The sequence below is a fragment of the Sceloporus occidentalis genome, unplaced genomic scaffold (genome assembly GCF_023333645.1).
Source record: "Sceloporus occidentalis isolate IW3139 unplaced genomic scaffold, rSceOcc1.0.p SCAF_6, whole genome shotgun sequence".
Taxonomy (NCBI): domain Eukaryota; kingdom Metazoa; phylum Chordata; class Lepidosauria; order Squamata; family Phrynosomatidae; genus Sceloporus; species Sceloporus occidentalis.
The window spans coordinates 120,028,386-120,051,167 of record NW_028316986.1 but is presented as its reverse complement, the minus strand read 5'-3'; the positions used below and the strand labels follow the sequence as shown (position 1 = coordinate 120,051,167).

General features: G+C 39.5%; 1 protein-coding gene across 4 annotated transcripts in view; it reads right to left on the bottom strand.

Moving 5' to 3' along the window:
- The window catches only part of LOC149311329 (sorting nexin-14-like), a 61,197-nt gene that overhangs the window by 11,751 nt on the left and 26,664 nt on the right, over positions 1 to 22,782 (bottom strand). For all 4 annotated transcript variants that reach the window (XM_089530817.1, XM_089530815.1, XM_089530818.1 and 1 more), the window contains exons 13-22: positions 21,282 to 21,437; positions 19,970 to 20,094; positions 19,162 to 19,220; positions 11,675 to 11,804; positions 8,547 to 8,745; positions 8,103 to 8,186; positions 5,973 to 6,073; positions 5,579 to 5,690; positions 4,713 to 4,753; positions 4,468 to 4,587 (exon numbers count right to left, since the gene is read on the bottom strand). In XM_089530817.1, coding sequence (XP_089386943.1) covers positions 4,468 to 4,587; positions 4,713 to 4,753; positions 5,579 to 5,690; positions 5,973 to 6,073; positions 8,103 to 8,186; positions 8,547 to 8,745; positions 11,675 to 11,804; positions 19,162 to 19,220; positions 19,970 to 20,094; positions 21,282 to 21,437 — 1,127 coding nt within the window. The remainder of the gene's footprint in view (positions 1 to 4,467; positions 4,588 to 4,712; positions 4,754 to 5,578; positions 5,691 to 5,972; positions 6,074 to 8,102; positions 8,187 to 8,546; positions 8,746 to 11,674; positions 11,805 to 19,161; positions 19,221 to 19,969; positions 20,095 to 21,281; positions 21,438 to 22,782) is intronic.

The window sequence follows — 22,782 nt, the reverse complement described above, 5'->3', positions numbered from 1 at the left end:
GTTTTTAAAAAGAACAAATACTAGGCAAATTTATCACCAAACAAGACCATTCTACAGGAACCATTGGTTAGTTTTAATGGAATCAGTGACAATTTTCTCTTGCACAAAAAGAAGCTGAGAGGTTCTGAAGTGATATATTATATCCAACAAAAGCAATGTTCCATTATTTACCAGCCACACCTGAAGGCTGAAACCACAACTTAGTCAAATTATTCACATTTCCTAGCTTTGTCACTAGTAATCTACCCATGATGAGACAAACTTTGCTTTTTTGGCTGTTTTGCTTTAGCACTGTGAAATTACAATAAAATATTCTGAAGGACAGCTGAGCTAACCAAAACTGGATACCTTTGCTAAACTATTCACCAAAATTTAACCAGCCATTTGAAGTGGAGTAATATTGGCTCCCCCAAAGCATTACTGGTAATACAGTAAGTGGGAAACTTAAGTTCAGAGCACCCCCAAAACAGGATTTTGTGTAAACCCACTAGGAGTTTGAGCAAGAAGTCCTGATTCAAATTAAATTTCAATGCTTACTAGCCAATATCCTCATGCAACCTGTGCAATACTGGGCTACCTTTAAAATGTTACAGCAACTTGAGAGGATGCACACAAATGACTTAGAATGTATTATATAAATAATTTAAATTAGCTGGGGAGTGAGAACTATCTTCAAGCAACAGAAATAACTGCTTTAAATTATTATAGAACAGTTTACTTTACAACATTCTGACCATTTCCATGGTTTTATTTCCAAGGGTAACCACAGAAAGGCACAGAGATTTAGATATGGATTGCCAATTTGAGATTTAGAACTAGGTTGGTTCAAATTGGTCTGTGCTGAACCAGACTATTTTCTGAACTACCTAATCAAGAACTAAACCAAATGGTTTGTACATCCCTAGCACCTATGTGTTTTTGAAAGGTTTATGAATATCACACGAGTATCAAGAAATACAGTAACTTCCATTTTAATAGTTGTTGTCATTATTATTGCTGCTGCTGTTGTAGTTATAGTTATTTAGCATTTACCCCCATTTAACTCTTGTTTCTATTCCTGTCATTCCATGGCCTACAAGTGCATGCTACTATACTGATGTTAATAACAATGAAGGAAGCAAAAAACTATGGGTCTCAAAGAGAAGATGGAGCTTGTTTTACTCATCAAATAGCCACCCCTTAATGGTATATGACAAGTCAATTTTATAAACAAGAGAGTTACAACAGCAGTTTGTGTAGTTATATGAGAATCAATTGTTTTTTAAAAAAGATAGAATGAATGAAAGAGAGAGAAAAAAGACACCCCACCCCCAGTGGATTAATAGAATTCCTTTTTTAAGTGGGTCTAACAAGAATATGAGCCAGTGTGATATAGTGGTTTGAGCACTGGACCATGATTCTGGAGACCAGGGTTCAAATATCCCCTCAGCCATGGAAACCCACTAGGTGACCATGGCCAAGTCCCACACACTAAACCTCAGAGGAAAGCAAAAGAAAATCCCTTTTGAACAAATCTTGTGAAAAATTGGAAAAGACTTGAAGGCACATAACAACAACAAGCAATTTGATATCTAGTTGGCTTGTTAAACTAGTATTTGAGTGAGCTGACCTAAAACTGGCCTGAAACACACGGGTCAAATAAAGGGACTACTGGGCACTTTGGGGGCACGCCCTCAAACTACCCGGAAGTTGCTCTGAGGCTGCCTAAAGTAGCCCAAAGCCAGCCCAAAAAGGAGCAGAAAAAAGCTGCTCTTGCCAGCAGCCCATTCAGAACCACGGTAGCATCGGCTTCAGGACTGCGGTGACCTGGAGGGATTGGGGTTGACGCAGCCTCTGTCTGCTCCCTTTACCCCATCTGCTTCACCCCTAAGATACATTTTTTATCACAGCCTCATCTGCAAATCTCACTCATTTGCTGCTTTATTTCAGACAATGCCTCCAGGTGGACCCTGTTGATCATGGCAAAGGCCAACTATGTCTCTGCCAGACACACAGATTCCAGCAAGGCAGTATATGTATAAGTAGCCTACAGTTGCAATTCTTCTTAGGAGCTTGCTGCATGGTTGTGCCTATGGATATTGTCTAGGGAACTGATAGTACAACTGAGGATTAAGAACTTTGGATTTTATGTAGAACAACTTCAGATAGTGTTACATTTTAAAAGAATATCTCTTCCAAGGAAGTTGTTCTACATAAAACCCATCCATGTTACAAGAGAAAGAAGCATTTTCTAGGGAACTGATTTCACAACTGAGGATTAAGAACTTTGTTGTGAAATCAGTTCCCTAGAAAATGCTTCTTTCTCTTGTAAGATGGATGGCACCAAAGCTTTCCTTTGACCAATCAACTGGCAAGAGTTTCTTTCTCTTGTAAGAAACCTCTTTCTCTTGTAAGGTGGATGGCACCAAAGCTTTCCTTTGACCAACTGAATGGCAAGACCCAAAGCCACTCTGAATGTTCTCTGACCAGGCTGACATATCTCTTGGCAAGTAAGAGTGAAGGGCCTGGATTGGATCAGGGGTTGCTTGTCTAAAAAGAGCAGCCCATTTGTATTTGGCCTCTTCTCCAATACACCTGGCCTATCAAATCTAAAAAAAAATGTCAAGACATAACTAGTTATGATATTGCAAACAAAGGATGGATATAAATTTAGGGAGGGATAAAAATTCTTCAATCCTTGGAGCTTTAAACTAGACAAGATGTTTATTCTACAAAAGAGATCTACAGGAGAAAGTTACATGAACAGCTGAATTTTAACAAAACATTTTGGGTAGATCAGCACCTTAAGAAAACAATTTGTGTTTGAACAACTGGGACATTGCTCTTGTGTTTATTGTTCTGGAGGGTAAACAAGGAGATGTCTTGATTTCATATCTGAGTGTCTATGAACCAACAGCACAAAGGCTTAGGATATTCTATTCAAATACAACAATGGACCAGGTGTGTCCATCAGTCCGTAATCTGTGTTACTATCTTTGTCGTGTCTCTTCTGGCTATACTATCCAGTTTGACTTGGGGTCAAGTCAGGTAAGTTCATTATAAAATTTCTTCCTAGTATAAAGTCCTTCTAAATTACCATATATACTCATGTACAAGTCGACCTCATATATAAGTCAAGGGAAAGTTTGAGAGTCAAATTCATGGGAAAAAACACCTCATTTATAGTGGATAAGTCAAGGGTAAAACTTAGGGGGTTATAAGGAAGGATGGAAAGGGGAAAATACCACTTCCATCTATCCTTCTCCTTCTCTGGACCTCTCTTGACCACCTAACACTGATTCTCAGCTGCTGGAGGAGAGGTTTTAACATTGGATTGAGAAGGGAAGGAATTAGTGTTAAATGAGGTGTTTCTTCCATGGGAAGAGGAGGCTTGCATATTGGAGGGAGAAGGGAAGCAAGTGGAGTTAAATGAGATGTTTTTCCATGGGAAGAGGAGGCTTGCAAATCGGACTGGGGAGGGAAGCAAGTATGTTCAATGAAGTGTTTTTCCATGGGAAGAGAAGAGAAATTGGATTGGGAACCTCTTTCACACACACAGAAAAACACAGTGCCTCGAGGCACCAAGACTGGGACATCACACTTGTTTGTTTTAGGACATTTCTAAGCAGTATTAGCTATTGACTCATATATAAGTCAACCCAGGATTTTAGGTTCAATTTGGGGGCATAAATTTCTTGACTTATAGTTGAGTATATACGGTATGTAATATTAGAGAGAAAAACAAACTGAATTTGCCACACTGCTGCTTGGCCTCATACACATTTTTAGAAAGTGCTGGTAGATGATCTAAACTAACAGCTGGAAAATGAGAGTGTATGTCTTTGTTCAGCCATGGGACAATGAACCTCAGAGCTTGGCTTGGACCAGAGTTTGCCTGCCCAAGAGGAACAGCCCATTAGCACACCCTGGCACTAGAGCATAAGTCTTCCAGTACAGGTACCAGGGTGTCCTAGAAGAAATCTTGGGTGGAGTGCAACATGCTGTCTGTCTGTCTGTCTTAAGCCGAGCAGAATGTTTTATCATTCCTATTTTCTTTGAGCACTGTTCTCTTGGGTGTGTTATCCTACTAGCAATTTTGTAGTCTCTGCTGTCTTTCAGCCAGGTCTATGATTAATTTAGGAGTTTTCTTTAGCTTGTGCCTAATTTCTAGAGCGTTGGGACTGAAGCCTTGTCTTAGACTCATATTTGTTAAGAGGTATGCAAGGCCTTGTTGTGATTATTTACCTATTTGTTAGAGGAGAAGATCTAAAGTCAGAGATCGAGGAGGCAGCCGTGGGACCAGCTAGAATTATTTGGGGATAGAGGATCAAAAAGCATATATGGCATATCCAAACAAAATATTTGAATTTCAGTGATAGAGACAACTGTTCTCAGAAGTATCAAGATTATTTTTCCATAACCAATTATTGTTTCTCACTGGCCAGTCCCCCCCCCCCCCCAAGTTTCATCCAAAAGGACATACTATACCTTTTTGTTGTTTTCAGAAGTAGGACTGAGAATAGTAAGTTCTGGTTTACTTGGTTTAGGCTTAGGAGATTCACAGGAATTAATAAAATTTATAATGAATGGCTCCAAGTGCTGGCCTTTCTGAAATTAACCAAATAATAGCTGTAATGGGCAAGGGTTCAATATAAAAACTATATGGGCTAAATCCACAAGTAGACTTTAGCAAAATATATGGATTACAAACCCAATTAAGAATCTCTACCCACCTCTTTCATCAGTTTTCCAGGAACAGATTTTATAATTTTGCCTATAATTAAAAATCAAAAGGAAAAAAGAAGTCACAATAATTTGTGCTTGTTCCACAACAAAGCTGTTCCTCTTCTTGTTTTACAGGTTTTTTGTACCTTGCAAGCTATACTCTCAAAATAGGTATTCTTTGTTCAATGTATGTAAGGACTATGCCTCATAGTATTTCATCTGAGACTTTAATGCCACTATGTACATTCATATTATTTTAAGAAAAACCTCTAATAGCACACAAAGAATAAGAGTTTATACTCTATGGATTTCATTTCATTTACTAGATATTTTATGCCATGTCAACCTTTGCTCAGAATTATCAAACTGATTTCAGATATTGGTAGATGCCAAGGTGGGGTGGAAGAAGGAGAAGGGAATTTTGCTGATTCCACACATGTCCTCCACTACTTCCAACTCTATTTTGTTAAGTTCCCCAACCTTCAGAAACAGATTTTCAGAGGGTTCAGGGATTTCAGGGAGAATTGGTGAATGGTAATGCACTTCCCTGCATTACCTTCTGCCAGTGGAAATTCATCCCATGAGCAGAGTTGCAATCAAACATCTCTGGATCCAAAATAAATATTTTTGAACCAAGTTATAAGATCTATTTATCAAGAATTATTTTACAGATGTGCAACAAAGACAAAGACTTCTGTATGATCAGCGAAACAGCCTTTTCCCACCCACTTGTCTAAACCACAATTAGCTTACATAGAAAACAGCTGTAGCTACACAGCAAATAGCATTTTATCTAATCAATGGAATTCAGAATGCAGGGCTTGCACTTAGATAAACATGGCTAAAAAAATTCATACAACAACTTTGTACATACCAAGATTTACATCAGGCAACATTTTATCGAGAAATTGTGTTTCGCCACCATTGGGGGACAAGAAGTCAGCTAAAAGCTGGCTGTTACTTAGCTCAGGATGTTGTGAAAGTTTCTTTTAGGGAGACAAAAGGGAAAATGAGGTTATTAGTGCCTTTTCAGTAACAACAGTTTTAAAACAACTTTTGTTCTATACCAAGTAAAGATAATTTTTAAGAGTCTGCATAAGAAAGCCATGTGATATCTTGGTCATTTATAATTTATAAGGAGTTATGAGAATAGTAGGTGACATTGCTTAACTAGAAAGTTGATATATGACCAATGCATGCTACAAGACACACTGTGTGTGTCCATTCTACCTGGGGACACTCATACTCAATTGACATTTTCTTCCTACCTGCAGGTATTCCTGAAACTCTTCTCTCTTTGACTTTAAGAATTCATAGTTCTTTGGTCCAATGATCCTCTTTGAAGGAAGCTGAGCATCAGGGAATGTACCTGATAATACAGCAACATTTCAATACACTGAAGTAGAGGTATATTATTTATTTATTAAAATATTTATATCCAACCCTATATCTGAGAATCTTAAGGCAATTTAGGATAGTTTTGAAAAATATTTATTGACAAATATTTGTATTAATTATATAACATATACAGTGGGTCCTCCCCTTACGCGGGGGATCTGTTCTGGATCCCTCCGCAATAGGGGGAACCTGTGTATGCTTGCACCCCACTGGAAACAATGGGGAGGGGGGGCATGTGCCATTGTTTTTATTGTCGCACAGCTTCTGCGTAAGCTAGAAATCACATATAGTGCACCCGTGTATGGTGTGGGCAAACTGTAATATGTAACTCAAGAGAAAACACTGAATATTCCATACAAAATGCACAAAAATAGGGGGGGGGGGGGAACCTCACATAAAAGACAATAACACATCAACCATTTGCTAAAAACAACTTTCCAAATGACAAGATATCAGCTTAAGTCATTATATTTAGGTAAATCTTAATACGAAACATAAAAAGAGAACTGGTAAAGAAATTGTACCATTTTTCCTTTTCCAGTCTTTTTACATTAACATTTTGTTGTGTGCCTCCAAGTCATTTCTGACTTGTATAGTGGTCCTAAAGTGAATCTATCATAGGGTTTACTTGGCAACTTTCTTCAGAAGAGATCTGCCATTGCCGTCCTCTGAAGCTGAAAGAGTGTGACTCAGCTAATGTCACCCAGTGGGTTTTTATGCTCAAGTGGGGAACTGAACCCTGATCTCCAGAGTTATAGTCCAACACTACATCATACACTACGTAATTATATCTCCCATGAACAAATAATAACCAAATCATACCTCTACAAATCCAGAAGTGGTTAATTTATCAAAGCTATATTGTAACATGAGCCTAAAAATTTTCCTAATCTCTGGTAAATTTGTTATTAGCTCTTCTTTCAATTGTATATCAGTTTATCAATTTATACTATGCTAATATCCCTATTTGTTCCTCCTGTTGGAATGGTAGGCAATCTCCAATATTTAGCCAAAAAAGTTCTTGCTGCCATTATCACATGCCAACAAAACCTACCAATCTATTTCTCAGAAGTTTTAAAATAATGAGAATATACAGTCATCCCTCCATATTTGCGGCTTTGATATTGCGGATTTGATTATTCACGAATTTCATTAATATGTTCTCTCTAGGACTGTCCAGGTCCTCCAGTGCAACTCTGTGGTCAACTTTAATTAAAAGTTGCACTGAAAGATCATTTGTAGCTACTCCAGTGCCATTTTATGGTCAGAGTATGTTGGACATTGACCACAGAGTTGCACTGGAGGACCTAGAGATTCCTAGAGAGGTGTCCTCTCAGGTAAAAACAGTGTTTTTGTTATTTGCAGTTTTTCCATATTAATGGGGGTCTTGTTCCCCTAACCCTAGCGAATATGGAGGGACAATCATATTAACTCATTTATCACTTAAATCAAGACAGTGTAAAACTAGTTAAAACAATTTACAACGTCGACCATAGCACACATGCAAATTGGATATCATCAACTAGGACTTTGTGGTTTTAATAAAAAGCCATGTTTGATGTAGTACTGGAATGACACCGGCACTGGTGCCAAGTGGGCCTCTGAGGACATTCCATTCCTGGGGTGCCACAGCAAATAATGACCTCTCCCATGTACTGCTCCCAAATCATTTGTTATCATTGTTGTGAATGTTCAAGTCATTTCTGATTTACGTCGGCCCTAAAGCAACCCTATCCCAGGGTTTTATTGACAAGTTTTGTTCAGAGAGGGTTTGCCTTTGCCTCCCTCTGAGGCTGAATGAATGTGACATACCCATGGTCATGCAGTGGTTTTCCATGGCTGAGCAGGGATTTGAACCCTGGTCTCTAAAATCATAGTCCAATGCTCAAACCACTACATCACACTGGCTCCCAAATCATAGCATTGCTTTATTTCAAGTTGTAGAATACTAAAGAACCCAGCAACTGAGTCCCCAAAGAGAGGAGACAGGGTAAACATACCATGAAATTCTGTTAGCTTTGATTCAAGGACATAAAATTCAAGGTATCTTCTGTAGACAGACCAGTGCTCAGGTTTATGTCCAACTGAAAATGCAAGCAGATTTATGATTTCCCCTTAAGGAATGTTAAAATGTTCCATATGTAAACATAAAATGAGAAAAAGCGTTCAGAGAAATTAAAAATAGGTATTAAAAATGACCTACTACAGTCATACATGGACATATTTAAAAGAAGATTTAAATGACTCTAATTTTCTAAGGAAATATCACAGCCATCCAAACAGATGCAACATTCCAGAATCATTTATAACCAATTTCAGAACACATACTTATATTTATTTGTTATTAATACTTCTAGTTTATTTAACATACATGAGTGTCTAAACTAAGTATGCAAGCCAAGTGCATCAGACTATGGTATGCGTACATTTCTCAGAGTATCTACCTGCCATTCTGTCATTCCTCTCCACATCAATGCAAAATACTGGAATTCTCTCTCTTCTCTCTTTCCTTTCAAAGGAGTCTTCAAAGAAATCCACATATGGAATGGTAATTTTCCAAGCGGCAAGATTGCGAGGTGTATTTGGTGTGCTAAGTGCTTCCACAGGAGAATCATCTTCCATTACCATGATACCTTCTTCAATCTACAAGGAATGATTCATGCATCAAAAGAACATTTTGAGCTACAACTAAAGTTGCCACAGTATTCATGAAGGGATTACAACAAGCTAGCAATTATAAACTGTATAATTATAAACTGTAATGATTATTAGTACACTAATTATATCTTACACACATCCAAAGATGTTTAAGCCATTTGATGTTTCTTCCCCAAGCTTCATCAAATACCTAAACTTGGCACAGAACAAGTTATCTACAACTTCTGAAAGTGTAAGGAAATAAAAGGACCAAGTGGAAATTCTTTTATATATAAAATTAACAACTTAGTTGTTCTGCAGAATGACAGAACTATGTTTCACTTCATCCTTACAGGCTACTGATTTGCAATGGACATTAGATCTGGGAGAGCACAATCTGCAGTAGAGAAATCTGAAGTATCTTATGGGTGTTTCATTAACCTACCAACTGCTTTCTTCCTGGTTCAGATTCTAGACCTATAATTATAAACTGGGCTTGTAACTGGGCTTGAAGAGAACAGTTGGTAGGAAAGAACTGCACAGTTGCTCAATTCAACATTTAATATTTAGGCACAACAAGTATACTCACATTTTTTTCTACCTAAGAAACCATTCCCTTGTGTTTGAAAGTCACCATCTGCCATCTACACATACTGCAAACAACACCCATTCCAACTACTGCAATGAATGTATCTTCTGTCTTGATCTTACAGAAATGCAACAACTGTGAATGGGCAGTGTGGGTTCTGAAACCATGTTTTTCCCCTTTGTTCAATCGGCTGTTTTGTACGGCGCTAGTAAAAGGCTGAGACCATTTTTAAAACATACATTGCAATCTCTACCACTGGCAGTTTTATATTTTTCCTGCTAACTTATTTATGATTTGGAGTAATTGCTTTAAATTCATTCTCATGATTAAGACTCACTCCAAGGTGCTAGGGTGACTGTGAAAACAGGAAAACAGGAAAAACAAATATCAAAACTTGGCATTAAAAGTCACTTAAAGGATTTGTTTTGAGATAGAAAGTATGAGATATATATTATTTAGCAATTCATTGGAAAACTCAGAACACATGGGCTTGAATTGTGAGTTGCCTTTCTGCAACCCAAAGTGCACCTTCTGATCATGGAAGGAACTTGGATTTAGTGAAGGCTCCTGCTTTTGGGGAGTGTGTGTGACAGTATGAGTGAGTGTGAGTGACAAGGAGGGAGGGAGAATTTCCAAAGATTACTCTTTTCCTTTTCAAATAATCTCCTACATTGTTCCAGAGGGTCCCCAAACCTATAAGGAAATATTTCAGAGGGAGGATGACCAGCAAATTCATCACCATTCCATTTTTACCAGAAGCATCGTAAGACACTAGCCCAGGGGTCGGCAACCCTCAGCCCGCGGGCCTAATCCGGCCCGTGGAGGCGACAGGACCGGCCCCAGCCCGGTCCTGCCGCCGATTGCCGCAGGTGGCATTGCAGTGGCGGTGGCAGCGAGGAGGGCGGGCCACAGACAGTGCGCCGCCGCTACCCGACCACCTGCCAGCGGCTTCCTATAGCCCTGAGCGCACCTGCAGGGCCACGCAGAGGGCTAAATAGGAGGAGTTTCTCCTCCTGGGGCTGGCTGGTCAATGGCTGCTGGCAGGGGGTGGGCTGTTGGAGCTCCAGCCTGCCCCCATTGGCCAGCCAGCCTCAAGAGGAGGAGCTCCTCCTCTAGTCCTTGGCAGGGCAGGAGGGGGCGGTGGTGCTCCTCCTCCCTCCCGCCCTGCCTGCGGTTGCCTCACAGCCACGGGCCGGGCTGGAGGGAGGTGGGAGTCCTCCTGCTCCCTCCTGGGCTCCCTGGGGGTCTTTCCTCCACCAAACCTCTCTCTCCAGAGGGAGGTTTGGCAGAGGAAGGACCACTGAGGGAGCCCAGGGCCTGGCGGACCGGCGTCCTGGGCTCCCTGAGGGTCTTTCCTCCTCCAGACCTCTCTCTCTGGAGGGAGGTTTGGCAGAGGAAGGGCCCCGATGGGGGAGGCCTCCAGCGCTGGCACCCCCAGCCGGTTCTTTTGCCGGCCTCTGACGGGGCCTGGGGCCCCCTCAGGGGCCAGCAGAGAGGGGGAGGCCTCCAGCGCTGGCGCCCCCAGCCGGCTCTTTTGCTAGCCTCTGACGGGGCCTGGGCCCCCCAGAGGGGCCGGCAAAGAGGGGGAGGCCTCCAGCGCTGGCGGCCCCCACCAGCTCTTTTGCCAGCCTCTGACGGGGCCTGGAGCCCCGTCAGGGGCCGGCAAAGAGGGGGAGGCCTCCAGCGCTGGTGGCCCCTGCTGGCTCTTTTGCCGGCCTCTGACGGGGCCTGGGGCCCCGTCAGGGGCCGGCAAAGAGGGGAAGGCCTCCAGCGCTGGCCCCACCCCCAGAGGGTGGAAGCTCCACCCCCGGCATGCGGCCCCACCCCCGGAGGGTGGAAGCTCCCCCACACTTCGGCCCCCCAGTTGTCTGAGGGATAGCATCCCAGCCCCCGGCTCAAAAAGGTTGCCTACCCCAGCACTAGCCATTAGTTATATAACTTCTAGGCAAACACACAAATTGATACGAAAGTGTCATATTAATAAGTTTTTTAAACCAAACTAAATTAATTTTGTAGATAAACAGTACATAGTGTCACATCCATTATATGAAGTTATTTTTACACCTACAAATTTTTCCTGCTACACACAGCATGCTTAAATTCTTTAACTTATGCATGTTAAGAGAGTGGAGCTACTTCTTATAGGATTAATGTATGTGACCATGTTAAATTCAGGTTTGTTACTAACTGGCAATTATAAAATGAAGAAAATGGGAGAAGACCAAGAAAGTAGAAGTATGGTGTGAAAGAAGAGAAGCAACCATAAAATGGCATGTTGGCTCAGCAGTTAATAAACCAGACAGGATAAATAACAAGCATATAGTCAGAATTCTTAGGACAACTCACAAAGTCATCCTCTCCTTCAGCCAGACCATAGCTGGGCAGCACAGCTCCTTCCATTGTGGTACTCTTGAACACTCCTTTAATTTTGCTACTTATACTTCTGATTCCAGATTCTCCTTTCTTCTGAGAACTCCTGTGTGCAATAAATAGGGAAATACATACAGCACAGTAATTTTAAGCAAAGAAATTAACTCCTTCAAAGCAGAATAAACTACTGTGCCAACACTTTTAAGCTTGAAACAGTACTTTACATTTCATTGCCCAGATCAAGCCAGAGACAAACAAGAATGGAGATAGGTTCAAGGATCCATACAAAAAGGTGCTGTAGAATGAGAGAACAAGAATGTAATCTAGCATTCAAGGACACAGTGTTGCCAAGTCTGACAACTCTGATCATCAGAGGGGAGAAGAGGTTAGCCAAGTCTAACCAATGTCCCCTTTCTTCAGGGTTGATTAGTCAGCCAAGGATGAAAGGAGTGTTACAGCACAGAAATGAGTGCAATTCATTTTTGCACACTGTGGTGTACTTAGACATGTAAAATCTCCACAGCTTTTGAAGCTATGGAGAAAATATTTTTTTCCCTTCTATCCAGGAAAAAAAAGGAAATTTCAGAAAAATTGGGACAATGTGCTATTACCAATGAAATAGATGCTTTCCTGGACTTGACTTCTTTAAGAGAAACTTTGATATGAGAAATAGAAATAACATGGAAAGAAAAGGGATAGGTTCCTACACCGACAAGACAAGACAAGACAAGAAGAAGAAGAAGAAGAAGAGGAGGAGCAGTTCAACATTTCCAGAAAACCTCTTATCCAAAACTAACAATATACACATATGAAAGGTCAGGTAAGCTCTGTATATAAAAACAAAATCTCGGGATTATTTATTTAGTTATTTATTTTTGAGTGGCAAATTTACCAGGGTAACTGGTAAGGCAGACTAATCTGCTTTCCCCTTGTCTTTCTGTTTTCTCTTTACATACAATGAGGAAGCGTTTCTGCCTCCAGCTATTTAGCTTACCTGTTGAACATAGGCTTACACAGCTACAATGGGATCACTTAGAGGTAGAATCTCATTTTTTCCCAGGACAAACTTTCATAGAATCATAGAGTTGGAAGAGACCACAAGAGCCATCCAGTCCAACCCCCTGCCATGCAGGAACTCTCAATCAAAGCACCCCTGACAGATGGCCATCCAGCCTCTGTTTAAATACCTCCAAGGAAGGAGATTGCACTACACTCCAAGGGAGTGTGTTTCACTGTCAAACAGCCCTTACTGTCTGGAAGTTCCTCCTAATGTTAAGGTGGAATTTCTTTTCCTGTAGCTTGCATCCATTGTTCCGGGTCCTGTTCTCTGGAGCAGCAAAAAACAAGCTTGCTCCCTCCTCAATATGACATCCCTTCAAATATATAAACAGGGCTATCATATCTCTTCTTAAACTTCTCTTCTCCAGGCTAAACATCCTCAGCTCCCTAAGTCATTCCAGGGGCATGGTTTCCAGACCTTTTACCATTTTAGTCGCCCTCCTTTGGACACGCTCCACTTTACTGCATTGTTTACTGTAGAGACAATGCTGTAATCCTACACTGACAGCCTGTCATTCTCTAGCTCTACTTCACTATCCCCACCATACCAATGCTGGGAAAAAAACACCTTCCAGCTGGACTGAAGACAAGGAAAAGGGGACAGCTCTGGGCTCCTGTAAAAAGGCTTTGTAAAAAGGAGTTTGTTATAGCCTTTATTAAGTGAGGTATGCTTGTAGTACCGTTTACAGATTGAAAGTAATTCTGTTACTTTAGGAACATACAGTGTATTATGTATAATTTGATTTAGTATATTAAAAGTACAGTTTATTCAGACAACAATTACAAAGTGAATTTGAGAGATTGAGATTGAGATTGAGAGAGAGAGAGATGCTAGACTATGACCCTGGAGACCAGGGTTCATTTCCCAGTTTGTCCACGAAACCCACAAGTTACATGCTCTCAGTCTCAGGGGAAGGCAATGGCAAACCTCCTCTGAACAAATTTTGACCCCAAAACACACCATAATATGGCCTTAGGGCTGCCATAAGTTTGAAATGTCTTGAAGGTACACAGCAACAACTAGAGAGAGAACTACAGTCTCTTGAGTTGTAAGGAACACTTGATCTATAAGAAATCTCATTAGTTATGCCAGTGCATGAGCAGGCACGAAAACATTAAAAACAGAAAAAAACATCAACATTGATAAAAGGAAGAAAATTAGTATGTCTCCTCTAGCACTCTACAGAACCAAACATATTTTCAATAAAAGAACTGAAAAAAGGAAGCCAACAACAGGGAGTGCAGTTATGCAAGATACTGTACATAATCTTAAATGTATTCCTCTTACAGAGTTTTGAAAATAATTTTGGAAAGTAGATTAACATCTTGCCTAAAACACTTTATTCATCATTCTAAAAGAAAACAATCATTTCCCCCACTTTTTTCAGACCTTCACATCATTTAGAAATAACGGGCACACACACTGAATCTCTGATGCACAGGTGTATTGCACCTTCTTTGAAATTCATCTGAAAAAGTGCCTCATCAGTCAATTGTTCTCTCTCCACAAATCCAGAAACTACTTACGCAGGCTGAATAGGGTGAAGGAAAGCCAGGACTCAACTGGTGGAAGAAGATATGCACAGTGATGGAAGAACCTTCCTGTACAACCCCTAAATACCTGGGAAGGCCTCCAGAGCAAGGCACTAGGTGGTTCAGAGGGCTAGTGGCAGGTATGGAAGGAAGAGAAAAAGTGTTGCAGGAGCACAGGGGCTGTCTGGGGAAGGAAAGTGCCTTTGGTGAAGTTTCTTCTGCCACAACTGGATTCTGTCCCACAAATTCCATTGGAGTGCAATGCTAAACCTGCTCCTATTGAAACTGCCTTTTGCAAAACCTGACTATGACAAACCCCACTACTTCATCGCTCTATTCTGGTTTGGGAGTGGAGAACCTGTTTATGAACAGAGGAGGGAAAACAAACACTGAAAAATGGCCTCAAAATATAGAGATTATGAATACATTCTCCAGCATTCTCTGGACCATCTCCCTCTATGTGCCTTTATGTTCTAAACAAGAAGAAATGAGTTTCATTTGAAGCCATGAACTGTTAGAATGTCTTTTGTGACCAGACACAAAACAGAAATTGTCCATGAAATAGAGCATCGCCAAGACAGATAAACAGACATGCTTATCTGGGTGGTGATGGTGGTGTGTGTGTGTGTGTGTGTGTGTGTGTGTGTGTAGGGAGGCAGGGAGGGAGGGGCTGTATAAAGCATGCCTACCATATATATTCAACTATAAGTCGACCTCATGTATGTGTCTAGGGCAAGTTTTGGGACCAAAATTATGAATTTTGATATGACTCATGGATAGTTGGCAGTAAAACCAGAAAGGCAAACTTCATTTCTTAATCTAGAAACGCACTAAGCATCTTTTGCTTACAGCAAGTGGTACCTACAGAATGCCAAAGAAGGAAAACAACCTTTTAATAATAGTTACAAGATAACTATACTATGTAGTTAGCTGCTAATGCACTACTCCCATAAAATAAAGCAACAGCTTCAGATGAACAGCCCTTAAATATAGACATTCTGATTCCCCAGTACATTTATGTTGTTGCATGAAATTCTGAGGGGTGGTGGTTGTTTTTTTAAAGACTATTTGTATGTTGATACTTCCAAACAGATAATGCCATTCTCCTAATTGGTAAGTAGTATTTAAGAATGCTTGGTGACAGATTTCTAGAGTTAAGAAAACTGTAAACAGCAATGCATTAAGCCAAGATGAATGCTATTTTTGCTAACATTTTAAACATGACAGGGATGTGTTGTTATTTGCAGAATTTCTACATAAATACAGCCTGGAAACAATCTTCCATGTAATTTAAATAGTGTGCCCAGTGACATTTGTTATAAAGGCACTATGATATACCAGTAGTCACAAATAGGTGCAGTATGAACAAGCAAAATCAATGGCATATCAGCTTGAACTACTGAAAATCATCCAAATTGAGGTTACCTCTGCAATTATAGAGAAATAATATCCAAAAAGCCAGGACAGGCTTTTTTTGGTTACCTGTAACTCTATTTCTTTGAGTGGTCATCTGAGAATTAACACAAATGGGTTATTCTGCATGCGCCTGCACAGCAAACTTTGGAAACTTCTGCAATCAATGGCCAAAACTCTATTTGCAACTTTTTGGCAGTACCTCTGCCCACTTTCTTATAAGCCCTCTGGTGTTCCTGCTCTTTCTCAGTTCCATAAAGTATGCCGCATAGCAGCAATAGAAAGGAAATAAAGTGAGCAGGACTGAGGGGAGGATGGGCAGGATTTGTATGAATTTGCAGGTGACCACTCGAAGAAATACTGTTTACAGGTAAGCAACCTGTCCTTCTTCATGGTCTCTGAGAATCACATAAATGGTTACATTGGCAAGCTTTGGTCAGTGGGAGGGAGTGTCATGGCACCAGTTGTAAAGTTCAAACAAGTTGTATTTACTTAAACAACAATAAAACTTTTAAAGTTTGAAAAGTGCATTTGTCAGTGTTATTTGTTTTCGTTTCAAAAGCAGATAAACACATGCACTGTAATAAAATGTAGTGCAACTCAGAAAGCAACACTGCCCTCCCAAAGGGAGCTGTGAAGGCCACAAAAACAGCCCCCTGAGATCACATGTGGCCCGTAGACTGCACATTTCCCACTCATGCTTTAAGATATAAGCAACAGACTAATACTTACATATCACTAGACAGTGGAAGGGATTGCCTGGCTTTCCCTGCATCAAAAGGCAACCTACCCCCTTATTTTGATGGTATTTTGCAATATCCTTAATAAAGCATTGATCAGATTTACAGTATCAAAGTGACTAGCCAACAAGAGATGTAGAGCCCAGTGTGTGCTTCATTAAGTCATTTTCAAGTTAAGCCTAGCCTATAAACAGAAATGTAAGTCTAGCTAAGGGATTGCTGTGTGAACAAAAGAGAAACTCCATCTTTGCCCCCTTTTCATAAACACTTAGTATCACATATACAATATGTTTGTGGAAAAATGACAAGCCAATTTTGGCTTTTGTAGACATTCTAAGATCAATTTAGTACAACTCAGACTCTGATAGCAGATTATATAAAAAGATAGCTATCTGGACTATTATAAATTCAGGAACCATGTGAAACAGGGACATGTGGTAACAAACAATTTTGTTGCAACTGTATGTAAAGAAACAAACCAAGCAAAGGTGCAAGACTCAATAATTAAGCAAGGGAAATGTTTTTCAAATACAGTTACCCTGGCAAAATAGGAAGTAACTCCTCTACAAATTGGCCCCATTCAAATGGCATATTATGAATGAGACAATATGTTGGTGCTTGATTCCCAGTCACTTGAATGGTATATAGGATTGGGTGGTAATCATGTGGTCCTCCAGAGGTTGCTGGACCACAACTCCCAGCATTCTTCACTAATGGCTATGGTCATGGGAAGTTGTAGTCCAGCAATATCTGGAGGGATGAACAATTCCCATCTCTGATCTAGAAAAGCCAGACTTTCCATCCATGATGCCTATAATTCTAACATAGAAACCAGGAACTATGGGTTGTCTCTCAGCACACAAACCAGAAGGACAAAAGAAACCATGGTTGATCTGTCTGCCTTATTCCAGGTGGAGACAAACTAGAGTTTCTGCTTTATACATGAAAATAAACAAAGTATGGATAAAAGATGTGTGTGTGCGCACACACGCGTGCACATGTGTGCACATGCACCTTCAATTAATCTGTCAACTTATGGTGATTCCAAGAATTTCATACAGTTTTCTGAGACAAGGAATCCTCAGAGGTGGTTTTGCTAATTTTGTCCTCTGAATTACAACCTATAGCATTTGATACTCATTGGCAATCTCCCATCCAAGTACTAACCAGGGCTGACCCTACTTAATTTCCAAGATAAGACAGGATCTGGTGCCTTTAGGGCATTCAGGCCCTCACAGAAGGGATATAGTTTGCTGAACTTCTCCTGCTTCCAGGAGGAGCCAAACAGGATCAAGATGCACAAGATTATTTGTGCATCTCAGTAAACATGTAATTCTTAGCTCTTACAAAAGGAGAGGCAAGGGAACTAAACAGTGGCTGAACATACCTCTAATACTATACTACTACTAAATATATGATAACCATTTCACATGCCCTGCTGTAGTCCAGTCCCACTTATGCAAGCAGGGTTTCCCTAATCATAAGGGAAAAGGGAGCAGGAAGCAAGTGAAGGAAGTCTGCGTATCTGTGGAGCTCTGTACTAGAAATGTATTGGAAAATACATACACAAGGCTTTGAATTCAAGCCAATGATTTGAAAGGATTTATACATATAAACAATAACAACAGCTATGACAATAAACCAGTTCAAGTATGAAGAGCTTTGGTAATTTCAACCAAACTAATATAAACTTCAAGCAAGAAGAGTGTGGTAAGACACTGTTTACTATAGGACCTGCTGCCCCACAAATTAATTTCAAGCAACCACCGATAGTGATGGTAGAATATGATTATTTAAACCAAGGATGTGAAATCCTCTGGTTTATAAGCCACATGTTGCCTATAGGAGTCCCATGAAGCCTTTGTTTCCCATCCCCAAAAATTTAAAAAAAAAAAAAAAACCCTTTGGGGTTGAAAAAGCACTCTGGCAGTTAATAACCTTTTCAAGAGAACTCGCCCCAAACAGCAAAAGAAAAAAAATTGCTGCCAACTCAGTGATAGGTTATGAGGTTGGGAGCTGGTACAAGTGGCTCTCCAATCCTTTGCATGTGCTCACCCTTGCCTGAAGAGATATGCTCCCAAAGCCAGCAAGACAAATGATGGTAATACTTATTATATTATATTATTCCAGTGGATGCCTTGCCCTAATTGCTAACCACAGGTTACCACTAATTTCAAAAGCTTAAATGATTACCAATGACTGACCATGTTCAAATAGTGGGATATCAACCATGTGTACTGTCTTTTTGACCATGTACATATTTCTTCCTTAGGTCTACAGAAGGCCCACTTGGTCCTTTAAAGAACTATGCGTGATATTGGTATGAAGCTTAACAGAGAGGGGAAAAGTGGTTTTACAAATATATTTAAAATCCATATTTTTTTAGAACAGAGCTGAAAACATGAATGTGTTGACTGTACTTATGTTTCTCTAAGAAAATACATACACAAATCTAAACTGGCAGGTTATGAAATGCTACAAGGTGGCATTATCATGCAATCATACTACTGCTCATTGCATCTCCTCAGTATGGTCACATTCAGTTTTTGGGCTTATTGTTTTTTTCACTCAACAGTACAGTGTGATAATGTTGTAACACATTTCAATGAAGAATATTTATACACTAAATTATCACAACTAAGTTTGCTATCAGCTGCAAACACATTTGACAACTGTACTATTTAAAACATTCAACACATACAAATATAGTATACCCACTTGTTTGATTTGGAATTGCGTGTTGGAGATTCATCTTCTTTTAAGATATATCTGAAAAACTAAGCCAGGGATGGGGAGGAGAATTATTAAAAATCACTAATCGCTACTCTTTCATTGTATTTATGTATTTGGCACCCAATAACTGTTCTCAGCGCCACTTACATAAATACAAATAATGCACAAACAAAAATTCAAACCAATCCCTATACAAAAAAGCAGCAATAACTTCTATTATAACAAACAAAAATATGCCCTTTCAACCATAAGAGACTAAAGCATAAGTAAAACTGACAAAAAGATCTTAAAAGCTTCACAGAAACAGAACCACTTAAAGATACAAAGGGGACAGCAAAATGCACAATAGTTTAAAAAACTTGTGAGAATATAAACTCTTTGTCAGTTGCTGAAAAAACATTAGGAGAGACTACAGGTGAACCTTTTGGTTAAAGGCTTTTCACAGGTTGGGGATGGAGCTACTACTAGGAAGGCTTCCAGTTCAGTATACTGCTAATAGTATCCTTGCTACTTTGGAGAGGTAACAAGGAGAAATGACATCACTATGAAAAACAATTTAACTTTGAAAATGACTAGAATGTGAATTGATAATGTGTTATCAATAAGGAGAGTTACATTGAGCTTAGTTAGTAATGACTTACATTTAAATAAACACAATCAAAGCAAACCTTAAAAAGGTTGCCCAGCTCTGAGTCATTTTCTATTGTTCTGCACTATTCTGTGTTACCTGTGGGACAAATTTTTAAAATCTGTATGAACAAAAGTTTAACAACGAGTTTAACATTACGCTTACTTCATCAGTGTGGCAAAATCTAGGTATGAAGACTGTCTCTAAGAGGGAAAAAACATGTTCAAAGGCTTCATAGAAGCATCTCATTGTTTGCAGCTTGACAACATCAGCATATGGTCCTTCAGCAACTACAGGTGGAAAATGTGAAAAATATTAATCAGAACCATTTCACTACTGTGGAAAACATCTGCAATCTATAAATGCTCACTTAATTTTTTTTTGTAAAAATTAGTATTTTCAAGCAGGATCCAAATTTCTTCTCTTCTATACCATTTTCTCCTCAAATGCCAGTGTCTAAGCAAAGAAGGATTTTTTAAAGTAAGAAGGAAAACATGGCAAAATTAATGAAAATTGTAAATTTTGAGCAAAATGTTGTAGATGAACCCAAACTCAATCATTGGTAAGCTCCACTTTTGTCCAACATTTTTACTTTCCGATGGGCATGAACTATGATCTATACCAAAGCCATGCAACTTCAGTGGATTCATGGACTAATTTTCTGCACCCAGACCATATAGAGGAATATGTGAAGGAGAGATAAAAGAATCAGAATCAGTACTGGTATGCTTTAATGTTAGCCAGTGCGAGAGGATGCTGCAACTCATTTCAAATGCGAACTTCTGCTCTTGGAGGCTTCCAGAAGAGGAAATTCATGTGTTGTTTTTTGGTTGGGGGAGAGGAGAAAAAAAGCGGTCCAGAGAAATATGAAGCCCCCAAATGGTGTGTGTGTGTTTTCCCAAGGCTGCAATGACCATGACTGTGCTAGCATTCATATTAGATAGCATGACAAAACTTTCTTCCCTTCTCCACTGCAGTCCTATACAACACCTGAAAAATGGCTTGGGTTTCCTAGCCTTCCGCTTGTGGGTGCATGGGGACTGCAGAGGGATTATCCACCCTCTCTCTCTCTCTCTCTCTCTCTCTCTCTCTCTCTCACACACACACACACACAATTAGTTGTGTCAACATTAAACAGTTTTGTGGATGCTGGCCGCCATATATATAAGAAATAAATGAGCTAACACCTAATGGACAGTCTATGGTCCCAAACACACTGCAGAAATAATCCAGTTTGATTCTGCTTTAACTGCCCTGGCTCAGTACTAGGGAAGTCTGGGAACTGTAGTTTATTGTGGCACCAGAGCTCTCTGATAGAGAAAGCTAAATGCCTAACGAAACTACAGTTCCCAGAATTCCCTAGCATGAAGCCAGAGCAGCTAAAGCACTCTCAAACTGAATTATTTCTGCAGTGTGTTTTGGACCTATATTTCTATAGTTCCCATACCAATTCAAAATTTCTATCAGCTCCACTTACTACTCTGTATCTCTTCCACGATGAAAGGATCAAATTTAATTTTGTCAATGCTTTGATGCAAACAGTAGGTTTTGTAGATTTTCACTACTTCTTCATGAAGAGACATCATCTCATCATCAGTCAATTCTGGCTGTAAAATTCTGTCATTAAATTGCTCTGTCAGGAAAAGAAATGGGGGAAGGTAAAAGAAATCTATTGTTATTTGAATGCTGACAATATTTAATGTGGAGTAAAAGTGTATTCATAAAATGTTACACTAATACTTTAACAATGAATCAACTGCCAAGTGGCCATTAGCTGACTTTACGCTTGGGATCCCTGTATTATATTCCTTTCCAATAAAATCTGGATCAGCAGACAAATGATTATTTTTTTAATTCTAAATTTTTTTTTTTTTTGGGGGGGGGTCTTTTTCCAGATGAAGAAATGGAAATTTGAGGGGACTTAGTAAACCCAAGCTTATTGCATAAGTAAAATAAAATGCTTCACTGACAACTTCATTAGAATATAAAATTGTATTATTTTGTATATTATTTATATTTTATACATTTAAAACTATAAATGGCTCAATCTCATACAAGTAATATTGCGAATATATACATTAGTAAACTCAAGAAGTACAAACTGCTCTACTCTTTGCTACACAAAACTCACATATCTTTCAAAATAAAGCATATTATCTGAAAAGATACATCTTCCACCCAGCCACAATGTCGCAGAGGAGGTTAGCTGCATATGTGGATAAAGTTTAACTCAACATTGAAAATGATGAATTTTTGAACAGTGTATCATCATTACAAGCAATGAAGGCCATTTCTCCACAATCCATTCTCCTCTCACTAGGATAACAGTATCCATCATATGTAGAAATGCATCTTGGATATGAGTTTTTTGTATGTCTAGTGTTTGACAAGTATTATCATATTCTAATTCTGTAAATGATTTTACACAAACATCTTCACATTTCATTTAGATGAAATAAACCCTTGTCTTCAAAAACATTTCAGTTTTAAACAGAGTGTTATTGTTTATGTATTTTCCCCAATTTTTTCAATGGAAAAACTAATTTTCTTCTTAGAAAAAAAAAATCCCCCCCCCCCCAAATTTTCCCATGTGTTCAGATCTGCAGCCCAACATGACCACCTTTATTTCTTCTCCTGCCTGCCTGCCTGCCTTCTATTGCTATTGGCATTACAAGAAGTAATATACACCAGGAACCCCAGCATCCTCAGACAACTTGTTTGAATATCTGAACAGTGGATGTTACCCTATAGCAGAACATTTGTGTAAAGCTAGAAAAACTCCCTCATGAGACCACAAAGGAATCTTGCAGCATTTTTAAGACTGTGAGCAAGAAATTTGTAGCATAAGTTTGGTTGACTCAGTCTACTTCATCAGATCTTAGAACATCCCTCATGAGAAAAAGCCACACACTTCCTTTACAACGGTGGTCAACTCTGGTATATAAAGAGGCCAATTTTCTGCCTCTAGAACCATATGT